Raw genomic sequence first — 16,426 nt, forward strand, 5'->3', positions numbered from 1 at the left:
ATTTAAGTATATATTTTCTATATATTCTATATATAAATTGAATTAAATCTTAGGACTATAATAAAGTCCTTAGGTAAAGTAAAAGTAACTACTATCTAACACGTATAAAAAGAAGTCTTTTAACTTAATTGCTCTCCTCTAGCCTAGTATGGTACTCTATTATAAATATCTACATACTTTTCTATAGGAAACCCCTTTAAAATAATGTAGCTTATTATTATAGGGCCCTCCCTATTACTTAACAGTAGCTATTCCATATAAGCGCTGCAATTTCGTCTTGTCTTTAATTTATACCTATATTACTCTCTTCCTCTATTATCCGCGCGTTCTCCTTATTAATCGCCTTATCTTCTATAACACCGTAGTTATTTAAATTGTCTAGATTATGCATATTTAAGAAGTTATACACTGCCGTTAGTATATATACTAGAAGAACCTACGTTAATAGAGGGAAGTTAACTCTTGCTAACTTAAAATATTAAAACCGCTTCTTAAACAACCCAAAGGCACGCTTAATAATATTCCTTAATATTAAATGACGTAGATTATAGAGCTCCTTCGCATTCTACGGCTTTATATTTGCCTAGCTCTGCTTATAAAGATAATATTAAACGCCGCGGTATAGAGTAAGCGTTATAGGCGTATTTAAGTACCTAGCGTCGGCAATATAATATCTTCCTGGTGGAGCTTTAAAGCCTTTCCTCTTCGCCGAATCTATCACCCTATAGTTATAGGCAGTGCCTTCCCATTTAGCGAGGATATATACGAAGTTTATCTTAAAATTGATACCGGTAGATATATGCCGTTAAGCGTTCTAATATAACCAGCAAAGAATGGATAGCGTTTTAGATTATCTGCGACCTTATTTAGTGTGTAGTTTGGAGATAGCTTAATAACTTTCTTATATAGTTAAATAAGACTATAGAGGACCTTATATACGGCCCTATATATAAAATCAGCGCTGCTAAAGGATTTCATTAAAAGTACGTATTCCCTACTCCTTAATCGTTAATAATAAGTGTTATATCTCCTTATAAATTAGCCTATATAACTGATTCTAACTAAATATTAACATAAATATAAGTAGCTTCTTTGCCGCCGATAGAAGCCTTATATCGCGTACGCCGCCATTAATTTAAAGCCACTTGAGTAGCTTTCTAAACACCTCTGACCTTATCCGCGTTACATTATAGAGCCTCCGCTCATGCCCATAGAGTAACTACGTCGTCCACACCGTCCCGCGCCATATATTAGTGTGTTAAGTACGAACGCCGCTAGGTTATTGGATGAGAATTATAAAGGAAAGAATTAGGAGAAGGACATTATATAAAGCCTACAGCTGCTGTAGCAATATCGTCGGTGGGAGGGGTGGTAGGGGTATACTAGGTGGGGTGAACGGTCGGGCGTATAAGTAAAGCTCCAGATTTAATCGGAATCTAGAGCTCCTTATTAATCTAACGCCAAGAGCTTTAGTTTAACTACTATATACAATATAGCGTGCGAATTTAACGCGCTTGCCGATTTAGAGGAGCTTTAGATAGAAAAGTCGTTAAATACACTAAATACTTACCTCTAAATTAGATTGGAGCTCTAGATTAATTCTAATCTAAAGGCTCTAGATCGCTTTTAAACCCCTAACCAAACACTTCCTTAATAGGTCTGCCAATTAGGGACCGTTTTAACACCTTTATAAGCATAACGCTATATATTAGACGCTAAATGCGGCTTAGTTTAGGAGTTTTATAAGGGGGGTCCTACCTATAACTCGGTTACCGACTTGGTTACCAACCTAGTCTACTCTTTTATATATAAATAGTCTCTTTCCTTTATAGATCAATTTATAGCTATTAGGTTAACTACACCCTAAAAGTATATAAAGAAGGAAGTGCTACGTAACGAAAGCTTAGCTCGATAAAGCTATTTACGTTAAAGGTATAGCTCGCGGCGGTGGTAGGGAATGCGTAAAGGAGGTATAATGTGCTCGTGTTCTTTTAAGTAAGCGTATAACGTAAATATCCGTACGCCATACCGTGGTGGAGAACTGGTTAGTATATTACGCTAATAACCGAGCAGTAAGGATGCGGTAGTACTTTACTATTAGACGGACTAGTCACTTATAAGAACTCTATTAATTAAAGCTGGCTCTAGAAGCTCTCTATATATATAAGGTCAGGGTAAAGGACTAACGACGACACTGATAACGATTTGGAACTATTACTTAATCGCCACTAGGTTGACATTGCCACTTAGTTAGTAATAGGTAATAAATAAGTAATAGAAAATAGATAGTAAGATATACGATAGCAAGAAACAGGGTGTGAGTTATAAGGTAGTACTTGGCAGTGACCTTAATGTTCAACATTTACCGCCATAACGCCACGCCTATGACTATTAGTTTTAACGCTAACTATAATAGCTATATCCTTTCCTTTCTTTATTCTTTAACCTAAGAAGGTAAACTCGCTAATTAAGATGGCGGAATATTCATATATACATATAAAGGCGTTATTTTTGCTATTAGATAGCGCTGAGTAATATAGCGGCGATTTAGCCCCCTTATTATTGTTATAAAAACTACCTACGTTAAAACCGAGAATTATTATCGACGCTATAGCCATTAAGGCAAGAAAGCAGGTTTCCTCTACAGCGACCGTTTCAATCTACACCGCTCCTATACTTCCGGCTTGCACCACCCTACTTATTATCCCCTACCACCGCTACAAAACCTAACGTAATATTTACAAAATTTAAGGTTAGCAGAGTCGGTACGTTACGTTTCCCGTTATATATATATAAGTTATAGATTTTTGTAACCTACTTACCCTATATCCTTTAGCAGAAAGTGGTAATATTAAACTACGACTTGTTATAAGATAGAATTAATTATCACTTTAAAAACTTGGCTTTACTAGATTAGGTTTTTCTTATAGCAGGTACTTCTAAATTATAATCTAATATTAAAGGGCTAACGGAAGGAAACAAACGTCTCGCACTTCTTAGTGACGCCGTTCTACGCCTTTATATGCTTAATAAATGGTACCTAAGCGGAATAGATATAGGTATAGATATAATAAAATAGGTAATATGTTCCTAACAAAATATAAAAAGTGGGGATAAATTAGTAAGGGATATTAGTATAAATAAAAAATTGCACGGAATAGCGAAGGATTAGAATCTAAGAAAATATTTAAAGGAAAATCCCTCGTAAAGAGGCGAGGAGCTAAAGACTGCACTTACTTTAACGGTTAAAGCCATCCTTAGCGCTATATAAGTTAACTCTAAAAGAAATTTTAAGGCAGTATACTATGCTATAAAGAAATTCTAGTCTTAAATAGTTTGTATAAGGCATTTTATTTTAATAATATAGTTAATTAAACGGCCGCTTAACCTACCTTTTTTAGTAGAGTTGCTTTGCAAAGAGGTGTTTTAGTAGGTTATTTGTAGCTAACGACCGCTAGCTATTAATAAACTATATCTGTCCTAGACGCACATTACCTATAGCTATCTACTTTCTCTTCCGGTTTGAAGATATCTTTTATAGTGGCTTGGCCCTAACTAAGTCCCTATTAATGCTAACAATAGCAAAGCGCTTAAATCTATTAGTATTGGTTGTCGCCGCTTAGCGTTTTAGAGAATATTAGGGCCCTATATATCATTATATAGGACTCCTTAAACGTGGATATTATATACTAGCTCTCTAACCTCTTTACTAAGATAAGGCAAGCGCGCCGGGTTAGTGACTTCTTTACCCTATAATATTAGTAGTATATACACAATCCGTACACTAAGATTAAGGTTATACTCTCGGACTAGGTTAATTATGCTAATAATATACGGCCGGGCTTACTTTATATCTGCTTATTATGCGAGTCTTTATTAGATAAGTCGTTATCCCGTATAACCTTGCTTTCCGCATATATAGCCTTCTTACTCTACCGTCGTCATAAGCTAAATAATTGTGGAGTATAGCTTTTTCTTAAACTCTGACGCCGGAGGCATTTTAACTCTTTTACTCTGTGGTGTTTAATAAAATATATAGTTAGTAGGCTATCTCTCTAGCACTTGTTCGTGATCGGCTACTTAACTATAGGCCGCTGGTACTGCTGTATATTAAGCTCGCTAGCGAACGGTTGGTCGCATAGCTTAGGACCGAGCACTTTAATGTGTAGGAGAGGGTTAAATAGCTATAGAGGCGGTTTAGAAGCCGGATAAAGGTTTGATAAACCTAGTTAAAGAGCGTCTCTAGTTTCTTAGGAAAATCCACCTACTGTTACAATCTCTGCGGATAGTGCTTATTATTTAGGTGTAAGTTAATATAAATTAGCTGCAAACGGGGAGACTTAACTATAAAGTCGATTCCTTATTACGTGATTTGACGGCGCTGATATAGCGAAGCACTTTGCTAGAATATGGCTAAGAACCCAAAACAGCTTTATAAGCCGCCCCTTGGTAATAAATAACCGTATAACTCTACTTAATCCATATTCCACTTAACGTCTTCTATATAATACCGCGGTTCAAGAACCCCCGGAAATGTAAATTAGATGGCTAAAGGGCTATATAAGAGATGATTTGGTAAACTAGGGAAACTTTGGCTTTGTCTGTCTGGATGCCTTATTAGGGAGTATTATTAAGATCCCTTACTTTAAAAACGACGATGCAATTCTTATTAAAAGAGCTATATATAAGCGCTTTGACGAACGTGGCGGTAATACAGGGCTTTTACAATATTAAGGGCGTTACGACGCTGGTATTCGGCTTAAGTTTATAAGTAATTATAATCTCTAAGCTTATCTTTGGGATTATAAGGACAACGTTACTTTAAAATAGCGGCTTTAATAGGGATAAGAAATTGCGGATACGGTCGCTTTTATTTATTTAAATGGCGTAATCTATGGGGACCTATAATGCTGTAATATTCTCTTAGACCAAGATTTGCATGCAAAAGTCGCCGACTTTAGTAGCTTATCTTTAGATGGCTCTGCTCTCCTTATTACCGTGGCTTATAGTTATTAATACCCTAAAGAGCTACTATTGGTGTAGGTAGACATTTTTGCCCTTAGATCTACCCTATATAAGGTAGCAAGTGGCCAGACTTCTTTTAATGGTTAGACTAATAAAAAGATTAAAGAGTTATTTAAAAGCCATTAATTCCCCAACACGGAATACTTAGGTCTTATAGGCCATATTACTATAAACTACTAGGAAGGAAGTTATTATAGTGCAGATAAAGTTATAAAAAAATTTAAAGGTATGTTATTTTCGCTAAAAACTTTATTGCTAATAATAAGTTTAGAGAGCTGTTAAATTACTCCTAAATTCTTCGACCCCTCTAAAACAGCAGCATTAGCCTTTACAATATTGGTATTTGGGTTACTTACGGCGGTCTTATAGGATTGGAGATTAGCATGTTAATAAGTATACTTGACGTTAAACATACTATTAGGTGTAGTTAGGGCAATTCCCTTTCGCTAAGAAACTACCTAATTATATAATTGCTCCGTTTTTACCCTTTATTAGCTTTTAGTCCGAGTAAGGAGTTTCACTATTTAGTACGTTTGGGCAATAGTTCTAAATCTTATGGTTAACCGCGTGGTTGCACGCATACTTTTTAGGGAAAGATATATAGTGGCACATCTTATTTACCGTGCTCTTGTAGTATAATTTAATAAATGTTTATAGACGTCTTAGAAGGTTTTAAGGTGGTGGTTAATATTTAAAATATTTAATAATAGAAAGCGGGGAAGAGATTGCGTGCGCTATAATGATGCTAAAATGTATTCTAAAAATAGGATAGTGTTAAAATTAATACTATAAAAATATAGTTTAATATAAGCACGCTAATGCATATTAATACATACTATTATCACGCCTTAATAGATACCCCTCCTCTGCTGGGCGAAATTCCCTAAATATATGTTTATAAAAGCAGAGTGTCTTAAAACTTTTAAATTATATACTTTTTTAATAGAGCTATAGTATGGGCCGTACGCCACGAAAACTTGTTTAAGGAATGTCTTAGGAGAGGAGTAGGGATTAAAGCAGAGATAGGGTAATAGGCACCTGGAATAGGGTAATAACATTGCTATTCTTCTCCTTCTATCTCTAGCTTTGAATCTTTATTAATAGACATTCCAATTATATAGGCCTGTATCCTTCCGAGGGTTTAACCTAAAACGGTTTAATGCGCGGTTAAACCTCGGACAAAGGTCTGGAAACGAGATAAAGAAGGCTCCGCTGCGGATAGTTTATAACTATTAGCGATATAATTAAATAATTTTTACTTAAATTTTCTTAGTATTTAAATTATAATATAAGGGCCCTTTATTAAATTAATTATTTCTAAGTCTTTTTCTATTTTTTAAATCTTATTAATAATAATATTTCTAGATACGTGATTAATATTAGCGACTTAGTTAATTAAGGTATAAGCACAGCAGGAAGGACGTATATAAGCCTATATAATTAGATTGTCTATAAACGAGGATTTAAAGTTAGAGAAAAGGAAAGGAAAGGAAAGGAAAGGACTTTGGATAAGTAGCGCCGCTTAAAGTCTTATCCCTTGACCCGTTAGGGCGAGTAGAGGGAAGGCCCGTACGCGAATACCAAAATTAGAACAACGCGTAAGTTAGAATTTAACTATTAAATATACCACCACTATACCTTCTAATTACGCTAGACTTAATACAGACCTTATTCGGAAGACTTAATATAAGATTCCCCTAAATAAGATGGTAAAAAAAACCCCCCCAAAGCCTTGGCCACTCTCCGAATTTTATATTCCTAAGTACGGCTACTAAATCCTACTAATCTAATTGGTGGGCTCTTATTAATAACCTACGTGCCTAAGTTAACGGGTTAAGGGATATAATCTTCCGGTCACGTAACTATAGCTATTTATTAAGTTCTGCCGTTTTCTGCTAGTACTATAATAATTAAGGTAATACAAATACCCAATTATTATTACTCCCTTAACAGATATTACATAATTATATTTAAACTCTAAATTATAGAATATATTAAAAAGTATATGCTTTATATATTTTATAATAAGACTACTTTTTTACTTTAATCCTATTATAAGGTTAACTATCTAGGATTGTATAAAGCTCTTACGGTTATAAGTACCAAGATAGTCTAATAAAAATTTAACCTTTTTCCTCTTCTTAGCTGTATTAATTAAATACACTATACCACCTATAGGACTAAATAAGACTATTCTACATTCTAGCGTATATATCCTTCTAGTATCTATAGTACTAACTCTATCCCTTTTTATTAAGGTAAAGAAATATTTATAATTAAGCGCGGAAAGTATATAAGAAAGTGCTATATTTCTTATACCTTTATTATTTAAAAAAAGATAAATATTTCTTTCCTATAAATAGAAAATAATAGGAAATAAACGGATAGCTTTTACTAGATTATTTTATTAATCTAGTTATAGGAATAGGAAAGGCCCGTAGGTTACTTCTTGTCCTAGCAGATTAGCAATATCCTGCATCTCTAAAGGGTATCTTAGCCGCCGCAATGGTGACCCTAGTTAGTCTAGTACCCGCCCCTACTACGGCCCTAGCACCCGCTCTTGCTCTTACTCTAGCTCTAGCGCCTACTCTTACTCTTACTCTAGCTCTGGCGCCTGCTTTTACTCTTACTTTAGCTCTAGCGCCTACTCTGGCTCTAGCTCTAGCTCTAACTCTAGCACCTATTTTTGCTTTTGCTCTAGCACCTACTCTAGTTTACCTAAATTAGGTAAAGCAAGCTGGGGTAAGCTAGAGATAGATGGTGAATTAGAGAAAGCATTAGAGACTTTAAAGGATAAATATAATAGAGAAACTGTACTTATATTGGTATCACCGAAAAGTTCTAAAAATAACGCAAGAAGTTCTACCTCTGCCGTTAGGTAGCTAAAGAAGGAGAAATAAATATCTCTTTTAACCGTAAATGAGCTAATGTACAATTCTAGCTCCCTCTCCACTAGCCTATAAATATATCTTAAATAAAGATATTCTCAGTCGATTTAATAAGATTTATTAAAAGGGTGTCTATAAAGGTAAGTTATGGGGTACTTTTATATATCTTAAGTAAGCGACGGGAGGAGTTTCTATATACTATAGGCTGTGATGTCCTTTATAGCATCGCAAATTTTTTATTTAATAACTTCAATTTATAGCTTAATGTAATAGCGCTTTTTTAGGAAGTAGGTTTTAAGAAAATAATAAACAAGCTACTAGTTGGGACTCTCTTTTCAAAGTTTAATTATCTTTAGCAATATGTAACCTTACTTAGATATAAGACTAGTAAATAGAGACTATATATATTTGCTAATAACTGCCTTTAGTTTTAACTCTTTTTTATCCTTAAGGTAGGGGATTCTAGTTAACTGCGGAGAGTGACGTATAGTAGCTAGCCACATCGTTTTATACGCAATAGAAAATGTAACAGTTTAAGATACTTTAATAGTATAAAAAGAGCCTTCGGCAAGCTTAATTTTTGCCCTAGCGTTATATAAATAGCTTTTATACATACTGGACCGGAGAGTTTTATTAATATTTATAGGAAATAGGGACTTTAAAGCCTTTGCTGGAGCCTCTAGATACTTAGTATCTTCTATAAATAATAGGAGCGAAGGAATACGTCCCTTAATATTTATAGCGCGTTAGTATATTCCTCTTCTACTATGTCTATCTCTTACCGTAGAAAATAACTGACTGTTTTTTATTTATAATTTAATCTTTTTCTAGTCATAGTTTAAGTATATAGGAGCTAGTAGTTATATTATATAAACAGTTCTTAAGTCTAGATAATACGGGTAAAGTTCCCTAAAAATCTCTAACTAAGTTGTTTAAATATATTCTAGATAATAGATAAACTCCTAATATAGATTAGCTAGCGTTTAGCTGTATAGGAAATACCTAATACCTTATTGTATTTCATTGTTAGGATACGGTATAAGGTTCCTATTTTAAACGTTGCCTAAAGGCCAATAAACTTTATTAGATTATTAAAAGCTCGCCTTAACAACTTATCCTTCCTTTTAGTTAATGTTTGTATATCTTTCCTCTTACTTAATAAAAGCCGATTAATTTAAATATTATACCACCTATTGTTACAAGACTTATAATAGCGTAAGTTGCGATAAATATTGCTATTATAAAAGGGACGGGAATGGGAATAGTTGGTTTAAAAAGCGTCTTTATAGATATTAGGGAGATCTATACCTAGTTAGATATTTCTTAGTTATTATTTAGGAACTAACCAAAAGAATAAAAGTCTACTACCTACTACCTCTTATCGGTATTAAAAAATCGCTTTGCTGCCTTAATTTGGTGTCTACCTTTTAGATAAATAAATAATCTATCTTTATAGGAAAGTGTCTTTAGTATGTTAATATACTGCATAAATTCTTTTACTGTTATCTCTGACGCCTATAAGATATTATTAATATCTTTATTATAAATTAAGGCTTTTACCTAGTTCTTTAGATTAAGATTATTGCAGCCCTCTATATAAAATGTATCGATAAAATACTGTATATAGTCGTTATCTATAGTTTAAGTAGGTCGAACTTCTAGCCCTTTAACGGCTAGATTTTCTAGGCGGACTTTAGTAAAACTATAGTAATATCCTTATCTGTCGTGGAAATTATAGTAATCGTTATCTAAATTATTTATAGCTTGTTGGGGTTTCCCCTAGAGGGTAAGAGGCCCTAATAAGGATGCTGTTACTATAGGTAGTTTCTATTTTTACCTAAAACTACTACCCCTAATATATATATATTAAATGTTCCCGTTTTCTCTTTATCTATAGTAAGTATATCTCTTTACAATTATATCTTGTGGCTGCAGATTGCCGGCTCTAATAGCCTTATAATTAGCGATACTAGTTATTTCCGGCACTTAGTAGATAAACTTCCGAAACCACACTCACAGATACTATTAATAGTCTTTTTTTATAGCGAAACGGGTGGAAATAAAGATACGGCGTTGCGTTTTCTTTTCCCCTATAATAATACTAAAAGAAATTAATCCGGAGGTATAGTAAATATATGTGTAGATAATGTAATAATACACGTAGAACACCCTATATTCTTTGCTAATGGAAATGCTAAAGTTATACTTCCGCCAAAGCAGACACCGTTGACTTGCCATGAAATAACAACGTATTTGCTTATATGGCTATATATAAATACCCAAACGGCGCTTAACGTGGCCCTTACCCGTATTATCCTACCATAGTATAGTGTTTTTGTAATTTTTGTAGACGACTTCAATAGTATAGACCTACTCCTTAGCCAGCTTATATAATGGACCGCTTTAGATATTTTTTTAAACTTACCTAAAAATATTCGGCTAAGGCTTATTCTAGTATTCTTTATAAGTAACGGAGCTTATAATTAATAAGCGATGTAAACTATTAGTACGAATTCCTATATCCGGGCGATGTTTCCTTTAATTATCGTTTTTCTAATTAATGAGAAGCTCTCGCCCCTAGCCTACTTTCGTCCATTAAAGGAGCAGCTTATAAAAGAAATTGACCTTTCTAAGGATGCTCGCCGTCAATCCTATTAGCTCTTCTTAGCTACCTATCTTAAAGGATTATATTAAGCTTGCTTAAGATATACTCTACAAACTATTACTAAAGCGTTTAATCCCGTTATAGCTATAAGAATGTATATAATTTATAATAGCGTGTTATTAAACCACCTCCGAAACTTCTTACAAATGGGCGTTAAATATATTATATTGTACGAAGATATTACTACGTACATTGCTTTAAGCCTCTTTTTAAACGCTTATCCTTATGGTGCCCCTTATAAGCTCCCCTAAATATTAAGTCTTTTTTTCTTACTAAGACATTATAGTATTTTTACCTAAAATTCTCCTGTGGCTATACAGACAGTCTTGCCTAAAAGCCTTTAATTTAGTCTATAATGTTAAAGAGCTTGCCTTAAAGCAATTTTAGAAGGTAGAGGAGAAGTTCTGCCGCAATTTCTAAGAACTATAAAAATGGACTAGGGAAAACGATAATGCGTCCTCCGTAGAGTCGTATATAAGTGTGGCTTAATCTACCGGAATTATCTGGTCGACTTTAAAGTCTAGTAAAATATGCCTTTACTATCTTATGCGTATCCCGCAATATATACTTAGCTGCGGTTATTTAGTGTATAATACTTACGTTAAAACGTTTAGCAAAGGTGTTCTCGGTGCTAAATATAAGTTTACTATATTAGAATGTATTCTTTGTAGAGCTGGCTTCCTTACTGCACTAATTAAACTACTAACTTGTGGGGTTAGAATTCTTGGTATTAATGGCGGCGGGATAAGGGGGGTAGTTCCTCTAGAGTTCCTTATCCTTTTATAGAAGACTCTAGGTTCTAAATGCAAATTGCAAGATTTCTTTAATTTAACTATGGGTATAAGCTCTGGTAAGAACGAGATACACTTAATTTAAGTAGGATAATAACCAAACTACTAGGAGGATTAATTGTTTTTAGTATAGGTCTCTACTTATAGGACGTTATATAGTGTAGTAAGAACTTTAAATCTATTATAAGGAGATTTTTTGTAGAGCAAAAGGAAAAGAAATCTATTTTTGGCGACATTAAAAAGCTTATTAAGGCTTAGAGGTCTAACGGCTACTATAATGCGATTGCTCTAGAATCTTTGCTAAAGGAGACATTTAGCAATTAATGAATATTTAGAAACCTACAGCTATCAGGCAAAAAGGTAGCAGTTATCGCTACTTTAATTTTAACTAATTAGGCGCATATCTTCGTAAATTATAATGCGCATAAAATAGGTTTTAGTACACTATATTCCCTCCTTTTACTTCTTTATTAAATATAGAATCCTAATTAAGGTAAAGGATATAAGCGGGAAAGAGAAATTAATGTATAGGAAGCGTAAGTATTTCTAAGAATACTTAAAGCTTATACTAATCCTTTTATAGAGCAAGAGCTACCTCGGCCGCTCTAATGTAAGATTTAGCGCTTAGTAATATATTTAAGCTAATTATATAAGTTTGTTTCCCCAAGTAGATCTAAAAAGTGGCCCTTACTTAGATGGTGCGCTACTATATAATAATCTAATCGGAATTAGTTTATAGGAAAGCAAGCATATCTAGCCCAAACAATCTCCTAATATAGTCCTTTCTTTAGGGACTATAATATCGGATCCTTAGCTAAATATAACGTCCCGATTCCTATACCGATTCTTATTTTAATTCCTACCCTAGGGGGTAAAAAGTATCTATAACTTACTTTCTTCCTATATAGATGGTTAGAAATAATAGCAAGGTATATATAATAGTCTTAATGAAAATTTAAGGGAAGATTACTTCTAATTAAATATTAAAGTAGGATAAGTACCTGGGCTTGATGATATTACGTAAATAGATAACCTATAAAGAGCAGTTTAATTTTAACCCTTAGGAAAGTCTAAACGGGAAGGAGTAGTCTTAGCGCTGCTTATATCTTTGTTCTATCTAGAGTTAGACTGCTTACTATATTATAAAAATGGGTTTTATAGATGTGAAGGAGTTATACGTTGCCGAAATAATAGTTATGCTGTTATATATGCCCTAACTAAGCTATTCTCGTCTTCCTTAGAGTTTACTAGTGAGATAACTAGCGAAAGAGGCCTTTTAGCTGTTTTTAAAGGAGAAGAAGATATCTGCTTATAGTGCCAACGATATAGTAAACAGATTGTTTTCTATATTAGACACCCACGCGATATAATTACTCTTTCCCTAAGGATAGACGAGCTAAACTACTAAAAACTTAGCGGCTTCCTATATAGCGTAGAGTGGTTTATAAAACAATAGAGGCTTAATGCTTAGTTTAGGACCGCAGACCATTATATTCCTAGAGCTTTTTTTTGTTCTAAATACGATATAACTAGGCTTTAACACCGCAAGCGTAAAGATTATAAGGCTGCGTGGCCACCGCTAAAACGACAGCAGTAGGTGTAGTTATTTATATCTGCATTCTATAATTAGATAGTATAATTAATTATAAAATATCCTGTCTTTATGCTCTGTTTATAGATATGTAATAGAGTATAGCTTTAGGTAGCAGAGCCATATTATTCCCTAGGCTTTTAATTAATAAGACCCATTAACCTAGACCTCTAAAACGATCGTTTCTTACTAGAGGAAACATTCTACCTAAACTTCCTATTACTGTTAACTCTGGAAGTTTATTTCTAGCTTTGCCCTAGCTAAAGGCCTTAATTCTATAGAATGAATCTCCTTAGCTAAAGTACTATAAGATACTTAATGAAGACCAGGTAGGCGCGTGTGTAATTACGCATAAGAATAACTCTAAATTTATAGCAGTTGTAATTAAACGGAGACCTATAACGCACTAAAGTTGGAATTAGATTACGCTTAAACCAGTAAAATACCCAAACATTATTTCTTTTAAAGAAGCTTTTATTTCCTAGGATATTTACTTAATTTATAAGCATTTATATGTTGATGTAACGCTAAGAGAAATTTAAGTAAGCCTATTAATTACGTTTAGAGATTACAAGCTGGCTATAATTTATAAAGAAGTAAGTTTTAAAGACCCTTTATATTCTTTAACTTATAAGTTCCTTAGGTTTTAACTAGAGTTTATTTTATTTATAATAAGTTAGGTATTTAGTACGGTTTTCTAAGTATAAAAAACGTTCTTATCTTACGAATAGGAGATATTAGGCTTAGTACGTTTCTATATAATACTCTAAAGCTTAAACTAAACCTAAAGAAGTAAATATTAGTAATAGTATGTTATAACGGAGCCTCGATAAAGCAGCTGATATTAGAGCCATTGGTTTAATATTAATTAAGCTTATTAAGCCCTTATCTGGTTTTTTAAATACAGGTTCCTTAGCACCTATTTATTTAGACTAATAGACCAAAAGCGCTTTTAAATTCTGGAAGAAATTAAAAACTGTACCTGTAGTAGAGCTTCTACGGGTAGGGTATCTAAGCAACGTTTTCTTTACCGCAATTGATAGTAGTAGGATGACTTTTTTTAAAAATTACCTGGACCAGCCTGTCTTATACCATATGCCATAACTACTAAAAAGTATTGTATTATAGATATTAAAGATAACAAATTATAAAGCTATTTATAGTATAAGATTAAATTAGTATAAGCCCCTAAACAAAATATATAAATATAAAATTGTAGATATATATACCTTATACTAAAGCTATTCCATACCTTATAAAGAAACCATTAATAGTGTTATAGGCTAGTTAGTAATTATTACGGTATATAAGGGAATTTATAAGGTAGAGGATATCACCATTATATAATCGTAGGGAGTTCTGCCGTTTTCTGCCAGTGCCGTAATAGTAAGTTTAGTAGTTTTTAGTAGGGAATTAGGTAGGCAGCCTAAACTTTTAACGTAGTACTGTATGCTATATATTCTATATATATAATTAATTCGGTTATCTTATTATTTAGCAAGTTTTAGTTAGACTATATAAGGCGTGCCTAGTTATATATTGCTGTTCTATAGTGTACTATATATAGTGTACTATATCTACCCTACCTCTTTACTCTTCTTCTGTTTAGAGGAATACTTTTAAGTGTTAATTAATAAATAAGAAAGGATTTTGTTCTATCTTTGCTTACTATCCGCCTTTTAAAAATATAATACTTTTATAGAAGCCTTTAATACCGGCTCCAAAGTCCACGCTCTTTTAAAGTTTTTCCTATCTTTTTTTTAAAAACCTTTAGAATCTGGCTCTATACCAATCTATCCTTTACACGTAGAATAATTAGCAGTTTGTCTTTGTAACTAACCCGCTTACTAATTAGCCCGAGATAGTTAGCCCGCGTATATTAAAATAATTTTAGTAAGATAAAAATCCTTAGCAGCTATATAGACTAAGGGGTAGGAATAGTCTTAACGATAACTAATATATTATTTTTTATAGTTACTTAATGTATATAGTACTATATAAGTTATATAGCCTTTTAGCTAGGTAGCTACCCAGGCGCATAAGTTTAACCCCTTTTAGTAGGCTTTTAAAACAAAATTAAATTTAGATAAGATATTAACTTAGAACCCTTCTAAAAATAATATTTAAGGCGCTAATTGGAGCTATAAAATATGGAGATACCATTAAAAGGAGAGATAAAAATGTGTATTATAATCTTATTGTTAAGGACTTTTTAATAGAAGCGACTTATTAAATACGTATTTAATTAGGTAAATAAAGATGGCGGCTCCGCGTTAGTGTTAGGAGAACAAGTACCACCTCGTTATAAAGAGTTAGTGCCATAAAAGAGCTTCTTAGATTAATTTCTTACGTTTTTTTAGTCTACTAATAAATATTAAAGAGGAAGAAGAAATACTACTATATTACAAAGAGTTAGTGCTATAACAGATTTTTATATTAATTTCTTACATTTCTTAGCCTGCCTATAAACGATAGAGAGTACGAATTAAACTAATAGTAGCTAGTACTAAGAATTGGTTTTATAAGCTTCCGCCAGGCGGATTTCTATAACCCTAGGATAACAATCTCTTTAGTATAATAGTTAGATTTATTAGAACTTAGGGAACTGACTTTAAGTTACCTACTTATTTTGTGTTATAAGCTATTCTTTATACTCGGATATATTAGAGTCCATCTATAACCCTAAGATTAAACTAATACTAGTGTCCCAAATCTAATAACTATATATGCTTTAATATTCCAAGAAATTAAGGGGACTCTTCACTATGTCCAAAACAGTAAGGTAGTAGGTTATTGTAGTAATTTAATAATCGTTAGTCCATTTCTTTAGTGGTGTTATTAATATTTAATATTAGTATAAGGCCATATTGATATTGATATTTAACTTAACGTCCCCCCCTACGTGGCGTAAAACCCCCTATGCCGCAAAATATAAGGGGCACTTTGACTTTAAGCGACTATAACTCTACGCACACGCTAATATTTACTATAATTCCATATAAGTTGTGTATTGCAGCTACTTTTACACGTTTAGAACCTCTCCTAATAAAAAATTATATTTATATTATTGCCTTCGCGCCTAATGTGCAGAGAGCCTTAAATTAGAGTATAACAATATTCCTTCTTTAAAGCACTGCTGTTAAGCTCTTAGTACTCTATAATACTTATAAACAGTCTTATCTAAGTCTTAGAGACTTACTAACTTATAATGCTAGAAATTCATCATTAGCTTTATATCTACTATAACGCGTAAATTTATGCATAATTGCTACCCTAATTGGTACTTTTAATTAAAGCAGTTTCCAATCCTGGCTAGTGCGAAATGACCCCGCACGTTTAACATAATTATCGCCTATATAATTTACTTATATTATCTAGTAAGCTAGGCTTATAGCTATTAGGTATATAGCTATATAAAGACTTAATAAGAGGGCCGATCTTAGTCCCGCAGCCTTACGATCTAACT

The 16,426-nt window shown here is 33.0% G+C and overlaps 1 protein-coding gene across 1 annotated transcript; it reads left to right on the plus strand.

Annotated features, from left to right (window-relative positions):
• Positions 1-4,584: 4,584 nt before the first annotated feature.
• On the plus strand, positions 4,585-4,734 carry K441DRAFT_594721 (uncharacterized protein; the record flags this gene model as incomplete). Its single annotated transcript, XM_067644964.1, has 1 exon — positions 4,585-4,734. A coding segment is annotated over one exon (150 nt), but the record flags the coding sequence as incomplete, so codon positions are not given.
• Between the last annotated feature and the right edge of the window lie 11,692 nt (positions 4,735-16,426).

The sequence above is a fragment of the Cenococcum geophilum genome, assembly GCF_001692895.1.
Source record: "Cenococcum geophilum 1.58 unplaced genomic scaffold K441scaffold_88, whole genome shotgun sequence".
NCBI classification, from domain to species: domain Eukaryota; kingdom Fungi; phylum Ascomycota; class Dothideomycetes; order Gloniales; family Gloniaceae; genus Cenococcum; species Cenococcum geophilum.